The sequence below is a fragment of the Furipterus horrens genome, unplaced genomic scaffold (genome assembly GCF_987537825.1).
Source record: "Furipterus horrens unplaced genomic scaffold, mFurHor1.1.pri manual_scaffold_13, whole genome shotgun sequence".
Taxonomy (NCBI): domain Eukaryota; kingdom Metazoa; phylum Chordata; class Mammalia; order Chiroptera; family Furipteridae; genus Furipterus; species Furipterus horrens.
In genome coordinates this window covers 37,038,256-37,057,493 of record NW_028327183.1, presented here as the reverse complement: position 1 = coordinate 37,057,493, position 19,238 = coordinate 37,038,256, and the positions used below count along the sequence as shown (strand labels likewise).

Below are 19,238 nucleotides of genomic sequence, written 5' to 3'. Positions count from 1 at the left end.
GAGAGAGTGGACATCCTTGTCTGGTTCCTGATCTTAGGAGGAAAGCTTTCAGTTTTTGCCCATTGAGTATGACATTAGCTTCAGGTTTCCCATATATGACCTTTATTATATTGAGGTATGCTCCCTCTATTCCCACTTTGCTGAGTGTTTTTATCATTATTGGGTGTTGTATTTTATCAGCTCCTTTTCCTTCATCTATTGATATGGTCATGTGATTTTTGTCTTTCATTTTGTTTATGTGGTGTATTACGTTTATTGATCTGCATCCCTAGGATGAATTCCACCTGATCATGGTGTATGATCTTTTTAACATATTGCTGGATTCAGTTTGCCAATATTTTCTTGAGGATTTTACAATCTATGTTCATCAGCGATATTGGCCTGTAGTTTTCTTTCTTTGTTGTGTCTTGACCTGGTTTTGGAGATAGGACAATAGTAGCCCCATAGAAAGAGTTTGGGAATCTTCCCTCTTATTGGACTTTTTGGAATAGTTTGAGGATAGGAGTTAGTTCTTCCCTAAATGTTTTGTAAAATTTACCTGTGGAGCCATCCTGTCCAGGGCTTTTGTGTGCCGGGAGTTTTTGAGTACTGCTTCAATTTCACTAGTAGTTATAGATCTATTCAGGCTTTCTGCTTCTTCTTGATTCAGTTTTGGAAGATTATATTTTTCCAGAAATTTGTCCATTTCATCCCGGTTGTCAAATCTCTTGTCATATAGTTGTTCATAGTAATTTCTTACAATCCTTTGTGTTTCTGTGATACCGGTTGTGATTTCTCCTTTTTCGTTTATGATTTTATTTATTTGGGTCCTCTCGTTTTTTCTTGATGAGTCTGGTTAAAGGCTTGTCAATTTTGTTTATCTTTTCAAAGAACCAGCTCCTGGTTTTATAGATCCTTTGAATTGTTCTTTTAGTGTCCATGTCATTTAATTCTGCTCTGATCTTGATTATTTCCTTCCTTATATTTGCTCTGGGTTTTGTTTGTTGTTCCTCTAGTTCCTGTAGCTGTAAGGTTAGGTTGTTTATTTGAGATTCTATCCTTTTTAGGTAGGCCTGTATTGCCATAAACTTTGCTCTCAGGACTGCCTTTGCTGTTTCTCTTATTTGGGCTGTTGTTTGTTCATTTTCTTTTTTTTTTTTTTTTTTTCAGATTTAATGTGTTTTATTGATTAAAATATTACATTTGTGCCAATTTCCCTTCCCTCTGCTCCCCTCCACCCGGTGGCCCCCCTCCCTCCAGTTGTCTCCCCCTTTTAGATTATGTCCATTAGTTGTGCATACAGTTCCTCCCAACCTCTCTCCGTCTATTCCATTCCCTCCTACCTTGATCCCCAATTCCTATATCATCTCCCTCCCTTTCCCCATTCCCCCTCCCTGTTGACCTCCCCCCAATATGCTTCCCGTACCCACAGTTCCTTTTCCACTCTCGTTGCCTATTTAGTTTGCCTTTGTTTCATCTCCCTAGCTTCTGTTTTTTTTTAAACCAGTCCCTTTAACATCTCATATAACAGTGGTTTGGATCTAATGAACTCTTTCAGTTTTATTTTGTCCTGGAAACACTTTCTCTGTCCTTCTATTCTGAATGACAATTTCGCTGGGTAGAGTATTCGTGGTTGTAGGTTTTGGATTTTCATTACTTTGAATATTTTTGCCAGTCTCTTCTTGCCTGTAGGGTTTCCCTTGAGAAGTCAGCTGATAGTCTAATTGGGACCCCTTTGTACATAATTCTTTTCTTCTCTCTTGCTGCTTTTAAGATTCTCTCTTTATCTTTAATTTTTGACATTTTGATTATAATGTGTCTTGGAGTGGTTCTCCCTGGGTCCAGTCTCTTGGGAACTCTCCTTGCTTCCTGGACCTGCAAGTCTATTCCCTTCCCCAAGTCTGGGAAGTTCTCCTTTATTATATTTTCACTCAATTTTTCAAGTTCTAGTTCATCTTCCTCATTCTCTGGCAAACCAATGATTCTTATGTTGGGCCTTTTATAGCTGTCCCAGAGGTTTCTGATCCTTTCATTGTTGCTTCCCATTTCCTCTCGCTGCATTGGTTGACTGCTTGTTCCTTCTCCATATTCCAGTTTGTTGAAATGAACTCTGGATTTTATTTCCTTTCCTTCTGTCTCGTATGCGGTTTTGTTCCTTTCGTTATGAAAGTTTTTCGCTTCTTTCATATCTTTTTCCTGCTCTTTTGTGAATTCTGTAAGCCATCTGTTAACAATGGCCCAGAACTGAGCCTCTGACAGGTTTCTTATCTGTTCATCTGTCAGGTTCTCTATCTGCTGTCTGGTGAGTTGTGTCACCGGGATTTCTATAGTTGTCTGCCTCATTTTGACAGATGCGTTTTGTTTTCTTGGGCCGGCTGTCGGGGGCAGTGCCTGTGTACGCGTCACAAATTAGCGACCGGCGCCTGCCTGTCCGCGACCTATTTCGCAGCCCTGTGGTGCTTTCTTTGGGGGCGGGGGTCCAAGATGGATTCACACAGTTATTCAGCTAGGAGACCGGGATCCGTCCTCCCGCCCCCCTGGGCCTCACTGTTCAAGGCGATGCGGCGGCCACTCTCCCCAGCGCCGGAGTCGCGCACCGGCAGGGGCTTGGCCGCAGCCGGGATTCCTCGTCGGGGTCGCGCACCGCCAGGGGCTTGATGGATCCGGGATTCCCCGCCGCCGTTGTCCAGGTGCGACCGCAAACAGCACTGCCCTCTTTAACTCTTACCTGCCCAAATGGCACCGCTGGTTTATAACTTCATATGTTGGACTTCTGTGGAGTTTTATTTTCTGGAATTTCTAGTTATCCTTTGTTTTGAAGTAGTTGTATTCCTCTCTAGTTGTAGAGGGAGACCTAGCATGTCCGTCTAAGCCTCCATCTTGGCCGGAAGTCTGTTGTTTGTTCATTTTCATTTGTTTCCAGAAACTTTTATTTCTTTCTTGATGTCATTGTTAACCCGTTCATTATTTAATAACATATTATTCATTCTCCATGAATTTGTATGTTTTTGAGTTTTTTCCTTGAGGTTGGTTTCTAGTTTTGAGCCATTGCGGTCTGAGAAGATGCTTGATATAATTTAAATTTTCTTGCATTTGTTGAGGCTTGTTTTGTGGTCTGTCTTTGAAAATATATCATGTGCATTTGAAAAGAATGTATATTTTGCTTCTTTGCGATGAAAGGTTCTGTATATATCAATTATGTCCATTTGACCTAGATTGTTGTTCAGTGCCACAATATCCTTGGTGTTTCTTTGTTTGGAAGATCTGTCCATTTTTGATAGTGGGGTGTTAAAGTTCCGTACTATAAGCGTTTTGCCATCAATATCCTTCTTGAAGTCCTCCAAGATTTTTCTTTTTCTTTTTTTTTTTTTTGCCATCATTGATCAGCAAGATCCTGACACATCCTTATGGCAAATTTTCACTGTTGGCCTTTAACTCCCTACTTTTTCCAGCACAATTCTCTTTGCATGGGACATGCCTCCAGAATGATTGGGCTTCAGGGCTTTCCCAATCGGGCTTTCTTGTGCTATTTATTATGGCACTTCTGATCTCCTCAGTGGCCCTGGAGTTTACTGGCAGTATGCAGACCACAACTCATGTCCATCCTGCCAGTGCCACAGGCCTGAGCAGAAGAGCGCTCATTAACTCTTAAATGTTTGATAGAATTTATTTTGAAGTCTTCTGGTATTGGAAAAATCTATGTGAGAACTTTCTAAATTGGAAAATCAGAATTTTTAATAGTTTAGGTTTTCCAGGTTTATTGTTTCTTTCAGTAACATGTTTCTTAAGGGAAAATATTTGTCCTGTCATCTACATTGTCTAATTCATTGCCTTTAGTTAGTTTGTAATCTACCCTGGTTACCTATTTAATATCTGTAGGATATTATCTGATAGTGGCCGTATGTGCCATCCCCCTTTATTGGTTAATCCACCCAACTTGCAGTTTTTAAATTTTATACACTTCGAAGAACTTGGCTTTAGGTTTCATTGGTTTTCTTTTCTATTTATTTTCTATTTTACTAATTTTTGCTGTTATCTTTACTATTTTCTTCTATTTGTTTTGTGTTTATTTGACTTTTTTAAAGATAAAGGTTTGAATTATATTAGACCTTTCTTGTGTTCTAATATAATCATTTAAATTTACAAGTTTCTCTTAGCCTACTTTAATTGCATCTTCAAATATTGATCTATTTCTATTTAGCTTATTATATTTTATGACCATTTTCTTTTTGGTTATTCTTTGACCCAGAATTGGTTACTTGGAATATTGTTTAATTTCCAAGTATTGAGGCGTTTGTCTAGACACCTTATTTTAAGATTTTTATTTATTTATTTTTAGAGAGAGGGGAAGGGAGGAAGAAAGAGAGGGAGAGAAATATCAATGTGTGGTTGCCTCTGGTGTGCCCCCAACTGTGGACCTGGCCTGCAACCCAGGCATGTGCCCTGACTGGGATTTGAACCAGTGACCCTTTGGTTCGCAGGCCAGCACTCAGTCTGCTGAGCCACACCAGCCAGGGCTAGACACATTCTTTTAATTGATACCTAATTTAGTTCAGCTGTCATCAGAGAACATACTCCATATGATTTGTCTATGCATAATCTGTTTTCTCTTGAAAAAACATGTGTTGTTAAATTATTGAAACTGATATTCAGTAAATATCATTGAGATAGTTGTTTGTTAGTATTCTTTGAGATTCGGAATCTTTACAGATTTCCATCCTGCCCCAACCAACTTTCGTCTGCTTCTTTCAGTTACTAACAAACATTAACATCAACCATGATTTGGGACTTTTTAAAGTCTCATTTTACTTTTGCCAATTTTTGCTTTATGTATTTTGAAACTGTTGAAGTATGTTGTCATGGAACCCAATGCAGATTCTTTCTGTCCAGCAATCAGAATAATATGCGAGGCAGGGTTGGAGTCTCTGATTGTTCCTTTATTGCAGACATTACAGTGTTCATGCATGCACTCCCACTGTTCGCTCACTGCCTGATGCCCGAACACTCCTGTGGGGGTTCCTGCCCCTTCTATATTATGTATAGGCAAAGCCATCTACAAGCCAAAATATGACATCAATGCTTATATAACTGAGTGTGCTGCGTATGCAAATCTAATTATCTCTAAGCAGCCCACGCCTGGGCATCCGGCGTGAGGGAGCCTGACTGACTCTATTGTGCTTACATATGTATATATTTGTAATTGTTATATTTTTGTGATATATTTATTCCTTTATCATAATGAAATGTTCCTCTTTGTAGTAGTAATACTCTTCAGTTTGAAATATATTTTTTGCTTTTACTATAGCCAAAATCAGCTTTACCAGAGTTAGTATTTGTATGTTTTTACCATTCATTTTCCTTTATATTTGTGTCTATGTTACTTAATGTGTGTCTCTTGCAGACAGACATATTTGAGTGTTGCTTTTTTATATAATTAATAATTTTGGCCTTTTTACTGGAGTGTTTAGTTCATTTACACTTAATACAATTAAAAATACAGTGAAATTTAGGGCTGCCATTTTGCTGTTTCTTTTCTGCTTGTCTAACTTACTGAGGTTTGTTTGTTTGTTTTGTTAATTAATTTAAATTGACTTTATGTTAGAGGGCAGTCTGAGGTTTACAGCACAATTGAGTAGAACATACAGACTCTCAATTTACCCCCTACCCCACACATGCATAGCGTCCCCCAACTATCAACATCTTACGTCAGAGTGGTACATTTGTTACAGTCAAGGAACCTACATTGACACATCATTATCCCCCAAAGTTCATAGTTTACATCAGTATTCATTCTTGGTTTTGCATGTTCTATGGATTTTGAGAAATGTATAATGACATGAATCTACCATTATAGTATTATACAGAATAGTTTCACTGCCCTAAAAACCTTTGTGCTGTACCTATTCATCCCTTCCTCTCCCCCAATTTCTGGCATCCTCTGATCTTTTTACTGTCTCCATAATTTTGCCTCTTCTAGAATGTTGTGTAGTAGCTGGAATCAAAAAGTATATAACCTTTTCAGGTTGGTGTCTTATACTTTGTAACATTCATTAAGGTTCCTCCTAACCTGTTTTTTGTTCATCTCTTCCTAATTGTGTTTTGTGTGTGTGTGTCAATCAAAAACACTTTAATAATATTTTTATTACTTTATTGACATATAGCTACCTTTATTTATTATTATTTTGTGATTGTTTCAGGAATTATAACATGCATCTGTAATTTTTGAGTTATGTAGAGATAATACTGAACAAAGGAAAATACATAAATCTTACAGCATTATAGATCTGTTTACTTACCTTCCCATCTTTTGTTTTTTGGGGTTTTTTGTTTGTTTAGGTTTTTCTTTTCCATGTATGGGATATTTATGTTTATAAATAATTCAATTTAGAATGCCTACTTTAAAACAGTATTCCAGAGCCCACAGACCAAACCCAAACTGATGCCTGCTTTTGTGCAGACTGTGAATTAGGAATGGTTTTTATAGTTTGTTTGAAAAATGTGAAAGCAAAATATTTTTAATCTACGAAAATTGTATGAAATTCAAATTTCAGTGTTCATACATGAAGTTTTATTTAAACATAACTTTGCTCATTCATTTTACATACTGTTATGGTTGCTTTCATGCTAAAACAGCAGAAAGTGTTCACCAGCACCTGCTTGACATTGTCATGTCTTTTAAAGAAATAAGAAAAGGAATACTTAAAAAGTCTTTTATATATGACTTTCCTCATCCTCTTCGTTCCTTCCCAAAGATCTTAGTTATGATTGGGTGACATTTTTACCTTCAACCTGAAGAACTTCCTTTACCATTTTTGATGTTTCGATATTTCTAGTGATGACTTCTTTCAGACTTTATCTGAAAAGAGCTTTATGTTGCCTTTATTTTTAATAGATAATTGTGCTGAAAATATAATTCTCGGTTGAAGTTACCTTTGACTTTTAGGAGTTTGATTAGGTTTCTGTGAGGTGTGGTTTTCTTTGGTTTTTATTCTTTTGAGGTTCATTAAGCTTTTTTGGTATGTAAGTTAAAGTTTTTGGTAACTCTGAATGTATTAGGCCATTATTACCTTAAAGTTTTTATTCAAACTTTTCTTTCTCTTTCTAGGATACTTACTATTATCTGTATTGGATTATTTTGAAATTGACCCACATATCTCTGTGATTTTATTCATTTTCCCTTATTCTTCTTCTTTCTATTCAGATTGCTTAATTTCTGTTGACCTGTTTACAAGGTTGCTGATTCTTTTTTATATTTCTGGTTTGCTTTTGAGTCTATACAGTGAATTTTTCATATCAGTTATTGTACTTATAGGTCTAGAAATTTTGTTTGGTGCTTTTTTATAGTTTACATACTGGTACTTCATGCCAGGTTTTCCATTACTTTTTTGAAACATTTACAACATATGCTTTGAACTTTTGGGGGTCAAGATCCAACATTAGGACCCACTAATTAGTTACTCTGACAGTCTTTTTCTGAACATGGGTCATAGTCACCTTTTTTTGTTTTCATGTTCAGTAATTTTTGCTAGAAACTTGGACATCATAAATAATGTTATAGTAATTCAAAATCTGATATATATTGTTCTGAGTATTATTGTTTTTTTTTCTAGCATGTGATTAACTTAGTTAGAATCAAGTTTCATATTCTGCCCTACTACCTACCCCGTCACTTTCCCCGTCATGTATGAAGCAGCTGGTATATCCTTAAGCTTCCAGCTGCTGCTTTTTACCCTGGCCCCTATTGGTAGGTTCTCATTTTGCTCATGTTCTAATGCTCTCAAGCAAGGAATTGTAAGTGCTTATATATGTAGATTTGGGGTCTTACTTTCTACAGCTCTCTTTTTTTCAGGGTTTTACCCTTAAACTATCCTGCTGTTTTGTCAGCCCCCATTTCTGACACCTAAGTCTGTAAGGCTTCAGTTTCTTTTTTCAGTGGGGTGTGGAATGCTGGTAATCAACAAAGCAGAGACCTCAATCTCACTAGGTGCGCTTCTGTTTTCAAAACTATTTTCTGGTGTCTTTCTGTCTACTTTTTCCTATGCCTTCTGTGCTCTCTCAAACAGTTGCTTAGTTTAACTTTCAACCTGGAGTTCTGACAAAGTTTATACTCAGATTTTACATCTTATTCATTCTATACATTTCTCACTTTCAGAATTTATCTCTAAATCTTTAGCTCATCTGCCTTTCATTCTGTTCTGTGCCATATTTGAGGAATGGCACTGTGGTTTTCTGTGGGATTTGCAGTACAATACCTCATGCAAAAAAGCCACAAATTTAACAGTCTTACCCTTTGCAGTCGCTGTCTTTTAAGGATATTTCTGCTTGTTTTTGGTTGTTTTTCAGTGCCATCTATTAGTTGGTTATTATATGTTGTGTTCAGATTTTATAATTATCATCTCATGGATTGTTTTCCTGGTCAGTTCACACTATAATCACTGGATGCTTAAAGTCAGTCCCATGTGTTTTAAAACCATATTTTTCTTACACATCAGAGTAATCTTGAAGGGAAAAAAACTTAACCTCCTCAATGAATGCTGAGAAAATTGTTCTGCTGTTGTGATACACTGCATCTTGTACATACTCTTGTTGTACTACCTGTAACACCTTTTTTGCAGGCTTCTGTTTACATATACCTTCTTGAAGGTATGTGTTACATGCTTTGAGGCTGTAACTTCAGGTAAACAGAGACAGTATTTTGTAAGTCTTGGCATCCAAGAGAACGAAGGCAGTTTTGGCATACAAAGTGACTTCCCAGTATACAGTTTTAGAATGAGTTATTAAATAAATTTGGTGGCAGGTTCTTGTACTTTGATTTTTGTTTTCCTCACAATGTAAATCACAAAACAAGAAAAATGGTAGCCTTTCTTTATTAGTTTTCTTATAAATGCCACAAAGGAACAGGATAAAAACTAGTCTCCAATATCTAGTCAACTTGTTGTGATCATAGTTTCTATCCATTGCAGGGATCAGTGTCATTTAAAGATGTGACTGTGGACTTCTCAGAGGAGGAATGGCAGCACCTGGATCCTGCTCAGAAGACTCTATACATGGATGTGATGTTGGAAAACTATTGCCACCTCATTTCCGTGGGTAAGAAAACCTCTCTGAAACTTTCAGTAGCATGCATTTTCTTTTGAAGTGTTTAAAGTATGTGTGATCTTCAGTTTGAGGGGTAAGAGGTGATGAATCCTTTATGGTTAGCAGAAAGAAAGTATCTTTCACTTGCCCAGTGCAAGGTGTTAAGTTTACTGTTAAATTAAGCAAAAGAGTATCTTAATTTGCAGTATTGAAAAATGCACCTTACTAGTTTTTTAAATGTATTGAATCCTAAACAAATTAATCCAAATCTTCCCTCATCAGGCTGTCACATGACCAAGCCTGATGTGATCCTCAAGTTGGAACGAGGAGAAGAGCCATGGACACCATTGACAAGTCACACCTGCTTAGGTGAGTTTATGATTCTCAGGCAGATGAAACTAGTGAAGAATAAAATTTCTTTTAGCTTTCTATTTCCCAACAAACTTGTATTTATTAAGTATATTTTATTGATTATGCTGTTACAGTGGTCCCAGTTTTTCACCCTTTGCCCCCCTCTGCCCAGTACCCCGTTTTCCTCCAGCAATCCCCACCAGTAGTTCATGTCCATGCATCGTGGATGTAAGTTCTTTGGCTTCACCCTTTCCTATATTATTCTTAACTTCGCCCTGTCTATTTTGTACCAACCAGTTATGCTTCTTAATCCCTGCACCATTTCCCCCTCTCTCCCTCTACCCACTCCCAGCTGATAACCCTCCAAATGATCCCCATACCTATAATTCTGTTCCTATGCTGGTTTGCTTAGTTGGATTTTGTTTTTATTTTTTAGATTCAGTTGTTGATAGTTGTGAGTGTGTTGTCATTTTAATGTTCATAATTTTGATCCTCTTTTTCTTAAGTCCCTTTGACATTTCATATAATAATGGCTTGGTGATGACAAACTCCTTTAGCTTTACCTTGTCTGGGAAGCACTTTATCTGTCCTTCTATTCTAAATTATAGCTTTGCTGGATAGAGTAATCTTGGTTGTAAGTCCTTGCTTTTCATCACCTTTAATACTTCTTGCCAGTCCTTTCTTGCCTGTAAAGTTTCTTTTTAGAAATCAACTGCTAGTCTTATAGGCACCCCTTTGTAGGTAACTGTCTGCTTTTCTCTTGCTGCTTTTAAGATTCTCTCTTTATCTTTAACCTTTGACATTTTAATTATGATGTGACTTGGTGTGGTCCTCTTTGGATCTACTTTGTTTGGGACTCTCTGTGCTTGCTGGACTTGTATGTCTATTTCCTTTGCCAAATTTGGGGAGTTTTCCTTCATTATTTTCTCACACAAGCTTTAAATTTCTTGCTCTTCCTCTTCTCCCTCTGGCTCCCAATGGTTCGGATGTTGGCACATAAATGTTGTCCCAGAGGTTCCTAAGCCTCTCCTCATTTCTTTCAGTTCTCGTTTGCTCATTCTGTACTGGCTGACTTTTTTTTCCTTCTTTATGTTCTAAATCATTGATTTGAACCCCAGTTTCCTTCCCTTCACCACTGATTTTGTGTGGATTTTTCTTCGTTTCATTTAGCATAGCTTTTATTTTTTTCTCTTAAGCGTTTGCCATACTTAAGGATATCTGTCAAGCCTGTGAGCATCTTTATCACCAGTGTTTTGAACTCTGCGTCAGGTTGGATATCCTCATTTATTAGGTTGGCTATCTCCTCATTGCTTAGTTCTCCCACTGGAACCTTGATCCGTTCCCCCTTTTGTGCCATACTTTTCTGTCTCCTCACAATTGCAGGTTTCTGTGTTTGTTTGCCTCTGTGTCTTAGGGAGAGCTGTTGCACCTATTACATTGTAAGGGGTGGAGCCTTAGGTATTCGTCAGTATGGGGAGACCGTTTCACCACGTTGTGGCACTGAGTGTGGGGGAGGGATCTGAGAAGGAACAATGCCGCTTACTCAGCTCTTGCTCGTTTTCCAGGGACTTCCACTTCTATATGGGACGGGAGCCTCTGTAGCTGTTGCCCTGGACATCGTTCCCAGGGTGGGTGGGTCTGTGGATGTCCTAGGACCGTGGGGGCCCTTTAAACAAGTAGACTCTGCTGAGAGACCCACAGTTTCTTCCTCCACCCCAACCCACACTGGTTTGCACAGTCAGAAGCAATGAGGCTTTATTTTCCCCAGCGCTGGGACTGTGAGCTGTATGGTCTGGTCTGGTGCTGAGAGTGTCCCAGGTGTCCCTCCTGACTTTTTAAAACATGTGACTATGCTTTCTGATGGCCTGTCACTGCCACCCCTGGTGCCGCCACCACACCGTGTCCTCTCCACCCTGGCTCTGCCCCTCCTTCCTGTTTGTATGAGTATTTCTTCTTTATATCTTTGTTTGTTGGACTTCCATGAGCTCAGTTTTCTAGAACTTCTGGTTGTCCTTAGTTAGTTTTGAAGTAGTTGTATTCCTTCTTAGTTGTGAAGGGAGATTCAGCATGTCTCTCTAGGCCTCCATCTTCACTGGAAGTGAGTTTGTTTTCATTTTTATTTTTGTTTTTTAGATTCAGTTGTTAATAGTTGTGAGTTTGTTGTCATTTGACTGTTTATAATTTTGTTCTTCTTTTTCTTAAGTTCCTTTAACCCTTCATGTAGTAATGGCTTGGTGATGATGAAGTCCATTAGCTTTACCTTGTCTGAGAAGCACTTTATCTGCCCTTCTATTTTAAATGATGACTTTGCTGGATAGAGTAATCTTGGTTATAGGTCCTTGCTTTTCATCACTTTGAATACTTCTTGCCAGTCCCTTCTTGTCTGCAAAGTTTCTTTTGAGAAATCAGCTGATAGTCTTATGGGAACTGTTTTGTAAGTAACTCCCTTCTTTTTTCTAACTACCTTTAAGATTCTTTCTTTATCTTTAACCTTTGGCATTTTATTTATGATGCATCTTGGTGTGGCCCTCTTTGTATCCAACTTGTTTGGGACTCTCTGTACTTATATGTCTATTTCCTTTGACAAATTAGGGAAGTTTTTTTTCAGTATTGTTTCAAATAAGTTTTCAATATTTTGTTCTTTCTCTTCTCCTTCTGGCACCCCTTTGATTTGGGTTTCGGTATGTTTAAAGTTGTCCTACAGATTCCTAAGCTTTTCATTTTCTTGAATTCTTGTTTCTTTTTTCTGTTCTGGTTGAATGCTTATTACTCTCTTTTGTTCCAAATCATTGATTTGAATCCTGGCTTCCTTCACTTCACTGTTGGTTTCCTCTATTTTTTTTTTTTTTTAATTTCATTTTGTGTAACCTTCATTTCTTTTTTTTTTTTTTTTGCCATACTCTGTGAGTTTTCTGAGCATCCATATCACCAGTGCTTTGAACTCTTCATCTAATAGGTTGTCTATCTCCCTTTCGTTTAGTTCTTTTTCTAGGGTTCTATTCTGTTCTTTCATTTGGGCCATATATCTTTACGTCCTTAATTTGGCAATCTCCCTATGTTTGTTTCTGTGTATGTATTAGGTAGAGCTGCTTTGACTCACTGTCTTAGTAGCATGGCCTCTGTAGCAAAGGCACATGTAAATTGTGTTGGGCAGTGCCTTAGGTAATTGCCAGGGTGGGGCTACCTACTTCACTATTTTGTGGCTTGTTGTAGGGCCTCAGAGAGGGGACAGTGCTGCTGCCTGGCTTCTGGTGATTTGTCCAGTACTTGCCTTGTTTCCAGTCACTTCACCTGCTTTCTTTATGCAGTTGGCTCCCTTCCAGTTGCTGCCCGAGGGTTTGTGTACATTCTAAGACCATGCAGGCCCTTTAAGTGGGAAAAATCCATCAGTTTCTTCCACCACCCAACCCCCACTGGTTTTTACAGCCAGAAGTTATACGGATTTATGTTCCTGAACTGGAACCCTGGGCTGCGCAGTCTGTTCTGGGGCTGGGATCACCCCCTCCCCAGGTATCCCTCCTAATTCTTATCCACCACTCATGAATGTGGGACCGCCTGTTCCACCATCACAGCCTCTCCACCCATCTGAGCATCTCTACCCCTCTACCTGTCTGAATGAATGTGGCTGCTTTATATTCTTGGTTGTCAGACTTCCATATAGGTCAATGCTGTAACACTTTTGGGTGTTATTTGTTTTGAGGTTTAGTTGTAATTAATTCTTTCTGTGTTTTTGCAAGGAGGTGAAGCGTGTTTACCTATGCCTCCATCTTGACTGAAAGTTCAATCTTTGGTTCAGTTAAAGCACTGTCTCATTTTTATCCTGATTTTCTGAATGATTATTTCCAACTTGGTCTGTTTTCTACACCACTATGGCCATATTGCCTGAAACAGTAGCATATATTGTTTCACTGAACTCTCAGTCTTGTTTGCCTGATTAGTCCTCAAGGGATAAGCCTTTGCATTATAATAATTTCATTTTTTTCTCAGGACTTGAGCCCTTTGTTTCTTGTCAGTGCCTCTGAATGGACATACTCAGCTTATTTTTCCCACCTTCTCTCTAATCCTTTAGGAGTTCTACAATCTGATGTCTTAACTATTTTGTGACAATATGTTGTACATGAAAAGCACTAACTTTTTTAGCTCTTAAAATCTTTTCCCTTATCTATGTCTAACTTATTTTTTTCCTCCTTGCTACCAGCTTGATTCTTTTGTCTCTGCATTCATCTCTTATGGTTCTCTTTACAATTTGTGTTATTTTATCAGCCTGTGAAATATATTTACTTCTTCCATATTTACATTTCTCACCGACATTATACAAAATAACTATTATTTTATATCTTGATTATTGTATTTGCAGTTTGTCTTCATTATAATTTTTCCTAGTTCATTTAAATTATATTGTTACTTCTCTGACAGTATATGTCACTTGTTACCTATTATTTATTTTTTATGTGAAATTGAAATTATTCATCATTCAAGGTCTAACATAATAAGTCCTAATTTAGTCTTTTCAATTCTATTTCTCTCTCTTGTGGAAAACTCTTGGTAATTTCCACTTGATCCATCTACTAACTTTTCTCCAAATATGTAAGATTTGTCATATCTGCTTTTCATTGTGTTATGTTCTCCCTTCCACCAACTGTATATCTTATGGTTCAGTCTTGAGATTTGTTCTCCACGAACTATTCCTGGACTACTCTATATCATAGCCACAGTTTTCTTTTTCTGTGAATTTCCTTGCTATTTATGAATTATAACATACACAGTACTTGAATATGATATATAATTTAATACCTGATTGCACATGTGAGAGGTTCCTGATCTTGCAGACCCCTTGACCGTGGATTAAGAACTTGACCCAGAGACGGATTGTCTGGGGAGAGAAGGGAGAGTGCCCCTCAGAGAAGGACAATCCCAAGCTTCCCCTTAACAGAGCTTTTACTGAGTTGGTTACGTGCAGAAATGCATGGTGTTCAAAAGCGACCCTTCATCCAACCACAAAGACAGACAGTTAAATAGAAACATAAATTAACATACAATGACAGTTAGTCAGACTTTCTGGTACCAGTGCACATCACAAAGTTCAGGCTGTTCCTTTGATTTAAACATACTGTTGATATAGATTTGAAGTTATACAAAGCAGAGCAGGCTTCAAAGGCTACATTGCACTCCAGTCTTTTCCCTTAGTTGTGGGACCGGTAGTGTGGCATTTGGAGCATGCCTACCAGCTGCTTACTGCTTTCAGTCAATTCTTACAGTCCCATTTTTGGACCTGGCTTGCACAGTAGTTACTATTTCCTGTACCACACAAAGCGGTCTCCCACATGTACATAGTTTATGCTGAAGGATTCTTTCATTGAAAGATAAGATCCTATATTTCTGTCTTTGCTGTAGTACATAACTTGTTTAGGTGTTTAGTAGTTGTTTCATGACCTGTTTGTAGAGCTATACAGGGGAGGTATCTGTTTCCCTTAGTCAGAAAGCTTGTACTTATAAGTTCCTATTAGATATACCTGTATAGGCCATGGCTGTATACATTATGATTGAAATGTTTGGTTTCTGTCAGACACACTACCTATGATACACAGTATTAATATAAACTTCTTATGGCTGAGATTTGTCAGGTATGGCGACAACCCTTAAAACTTGTTTGAATATAAATAGTGGTTCTAGGAGATGTAAATTTTTGTTTACAGGATAAATTCCTTATATGTTAGTGTTGGTGGTAATGGACTCAAGGAAGATTTTTGAGCCTAGATTTAACATTGTTCCACTAGATTTGGGTAATTACAAAGTAACAGAAGTCAAATATAGCTCTAAATTTTTATAAGAGAATGAAGTTAAAGTTAAGGAATGATCTAGAATCAGAAGGAGCAATCTCATCTGGAGCTAGAGAATGTTACTGTATTGAGGAAGGACTTGAATAGTCTTTCTTTAAACCTGAAAAAATAAGTCAGCAATTGAAAAGAGGAATAATTATAATTAATGGTCATGAGAGTTTTTTAATGAACTAGAGGATGAGACTTACAATATAGGATAGTTTTTCTAAACACTGGGAAATTAATAGATACTTGGAATTATTAGTTTACCATTGATGGCTACAAGGATGAAGGTGGTGGAACAACTGGAAGTTTTTACCTTACAATCTAGGGATGATATATGAAAGTATAGGTTCTGTTTTGTGTCCCCCAGAAGTAATTCTTCCTCTAATATTTTCCCTGAGTAAGCTTTTCTACTAATCTTGTCCATCCTATTTGAAGATTAATGCCCTTGATAGGTTCACTTCATTGCCTCTGAATTTGCATATCCAAGCATCAATCCCTCTCCCACCATTTTTGTCTTCTCTTCATTGCTTCTTGTGTTCAGTCAACTTTATGTATGAAGTTCTGTTGCACAGTGGAAAAGTTATTAGCATTCATTTCTTATTTTTTTTCTTCTTTTCCACACTGAAGCAAAGATTTTATTTAGTTTTTGTGTTATAGGCAGGAAGTAATTTGTCTGGGGTCTTTTTTAGCCTCATATAATAGACCCTAATTTGGCTCCTTTTCATAGCAAATGTGTGAAGATTCACAAGTTGTTAATTTTTTTTATAGAAAAGAACTGGAATGCCGAAGACTTTTTAGTGAAATATAAAGAATGCGAAGATAAGTATTCTAGATCAGTTGTATTCATCAGTCACAAAAAACTGATTAAGGAGAACAATAATGCATATGAGAAGACATTTACTTTAAGCAAAACCTCTATAAATCTAATTTCTGAATATGACAGTCATGGAAAGATTTTTGAAAATGTATCAGAATTAGTCAGCAGTAATCTAAGCCCTGCAAGAAAGAGGCATAATGAGTATAATGGATATGAGAAATCACTCTTCAATACCAAACCAGAAACAGCTCACCATGGAGTCAAATCCCATAATCAACATGGTAGAGGTATCAGTCGTAATGAAGTACTTATGCAATATCATAAGATGGAAACTCCAGTACAGTCATTTGGATATAATGACTGTGAGAAATTACTGCTTAAAAAAGGAGGTTTATTTATACATCATAGAGCTTACAGATATGAAAACCTATCTGAATATAATAAAAGGAGAAGAAAAGCCAATATTGAAAAAAAACATATATGCACTGAATGTGGGAAGTCCTTCTGTAGGAAGTCAGTATTGATTCTGCACCAGGGAATTCACACAGAGGAAAAACCCTATCAATGCTATCAATGTGGAAATTCATTCAGAAGGAAATCATATCTCATTGATCATCAAAGAACTCACACAGGAGAGAAACCCTTTGTTTGTAATGAATGTGGTAAGTCCTTCCGCCTAAAGACAGCCCTCACTGACCATCAGAGAACACATACAGGGGAGAAATCATATGAATGTTCACAATGTAGGAATGCCTTCAGATTGAAGTCACACCTCATTCGACATCAGAGAACTCATACAGGAGAGAAACCATATGAGTGTAATGACTGTGGGAAGTCTTTCCGCCAGAAGACAACACTGTCTCTACATCAGAGAATTCATACAGGAGAAAAGCCCTATATTTGTATAGAATGTGGGAAGTCCTTTCACCAGAAGGCAAATCTTACTGTACATCAGAGAACTCATACAGGGGAAAAGCCCTATATTTGTAATGAATGCGGGAAATCCTTCTCCCAGAAGACAACCCTTGCTCTTCATGAGAAAACTCATAATAAGGAGAAACCCTACATTTGTAATGAGTGTGGAAAGTCATTTCGCCAGAAGACAACCCTTGTAGCACATCAGAGAACACATACTGGGGAAAAATCTTACGAATGTCCTCACTGTGGGAAGGCCTTTAGAATGAAGTCATACCTCATTGATCATCACAGAACTCACACAGGAGAGAAACCATATGAATGTAATGAATGTGGAAAATCTTTCAGTCAGAAGACAAATCTCAATCTACATCAGAGAATTCATACAGGAGAAAAACCCTATATTTGTAATGAATGTGGAAAGTCCTTTCGCCAGAAAGCAACCCTCACTGTACATCAGAAAATACATACAGGTCAGAAATCCTATGAATGTTCTCAGTGTGGGAAAGCCTTTAGCAGGAAGTCATATCTCATTCATCATCAAAGAACTCATACAGGAGAGAAACCATACAAATGTAATGAATGTGGGAAATGCTTCCGCCAGAAGACAAATCTCATTGTACATCAGAGAACCCACACAGGGGAGAAACCCTATATTTGTAATGAGTGTGGTAAATCTTTCAGTTATAAAAGAAACCTCATTGTCCATCAAAGAACTCACAAGGGAGAAAATATGGAAATGCAATAAATGATATGATTTCTTTGGGAAGCCTTCCTTCCCAAGTTATTGTAAAACTTTTATTTTTTTAAAGCATGCTAATGTAATTTTAATCACAAATTTAATAATAGTTAATAATTTAAAGTATTATACAGCATAACTTTTTACTCTTTATTAGCATAAAAATGGGTATGATCATTGTTACTGAACTATCAGTAATGAATGTAATTTTTTAAGTTCTGCTGACTCAGTTTATTTTTAGAAGACATATAATACATGGAGAGGCAATATTAAAAAATGGTTATAGCCCTGGCTGCTGTGGCTCAGTGGATTGAGCATCAGCCTGCAAGCCAAGTGTCGCTGGTTCGATTCCCAGTCAGGGCACATAACTAGGTTGCACCGTCGGGTCCCCAGTGGGGGGCGCAAGTGAGAGGCAGCCACACAGTGATGTTTCTCTCCCTCTCTTTCTCCTTTCCTCTCTCTCTAAAAATAAAATAAACAAATTTTTAAAAAATGGTTATAAAAAGTTTCCATAAGAGAAATGAAATACGTTATATTCCTCATTGCACTCAGTGAAATAAAAACGTTGTTACTTCCTCCAAGATTATCACTTCCTTGCTTTATAACATCAGGAAGTAGTTTTTGCATGTCTTTATATATTTTTATCATACATCATGAATTCTTTCGTGTCTTTTTCACTCAGCATTCTGAAGATTCATACATTATGGTATGGGCAGTAGTGTTTTTATACTCATTTTGTATACTATTTTGTTTTAAGAACATACCACTGTTTATTCTCTTCATGGTTATTTGTATTTTTTATAATTTTGTGTTGTAATAAAGATACTGCTATATTCTTGTATATATATATATATATATATATATATATTTGTGTGTGTATGTATTTCTGTTGATTTTATACTAAGACTTAAATAACTACACCCAAGGATGTATTTAAGCTTATTCACCTTATAATAGCTACTGCCAAACATCTCACAAGTTTTCTCAACATAAAATGATTCACTTTGAAAAGTAACAGCTTTGATTGCAATCAGTGTGGAGAAAGGTCTTTAGCAATCATTCAACTGGAGAATTCATTCCTATTAAAAACAAATTCTTATGATGTCATTATTGGGGCAGTGTTAGTAGTTATGAATATATTATGTCATTAATGTAAAAAGATCTTTAGCTGTGGCTGAAACCTTGCACAATACTACTGGGGGGAATCCTGTAGTTGTCATGATTACAGGGTTAATTTTAGCCATAGTTTACATCTTATTCAACATCAAGGAGTTTATACTAGAGGAAGGGAAGTTAACAAGGAACATAGATAAGTAAAATCTGTAAGTATAGTCACAGTAGACACAGTTATGAAAAATATGTATAGGTAAGAAAGCCTATATATAGTATAATAAGCCTGTATAAAATAAGCCTTTTATAGCTTGGTTTATCTTACAGAGCCTGTGAGTCTCTGGAAATTCCAAATGGAAACTCACTGAAGAGGTTTCAATGTTTGAGAATTGTAGATCTGCTAAGACAATAGCATCTGTGGCAT

General features: G+C 37.1%; 1 protein-coding gene across 1 annotated transcript in view; it reads left to right on the top strand.

Moving 5' to 3' along the window:
• Positions 1–18,527, top strand: part of ZNF567 (zinc finger protein 567) — a 34,141-nt gene extending 15,614 nt beyond the window's left edge. The window contains exons 3-5 of the mRNA XM_090260665.1: positions 8,943–9,069; positions 9,340–9,426; positions 16,002–18,527. Coding sequence (XP_090116791.1) covers positions 8,943–9,069; positions 9,340–9,426; positions 16,002–17,713 — 1,926 coding nt within the window. The 3' untranslated portion in view covers positions 17,714–18,527. The remainder of the gene's footprint in view (positions 1–8,942; positions 9,070–9,339; positions 9,427–16,001) is intronic.
• The last annotated feature ends 711 nt before the right edge of the window (positions 18,528–19,238 follow it).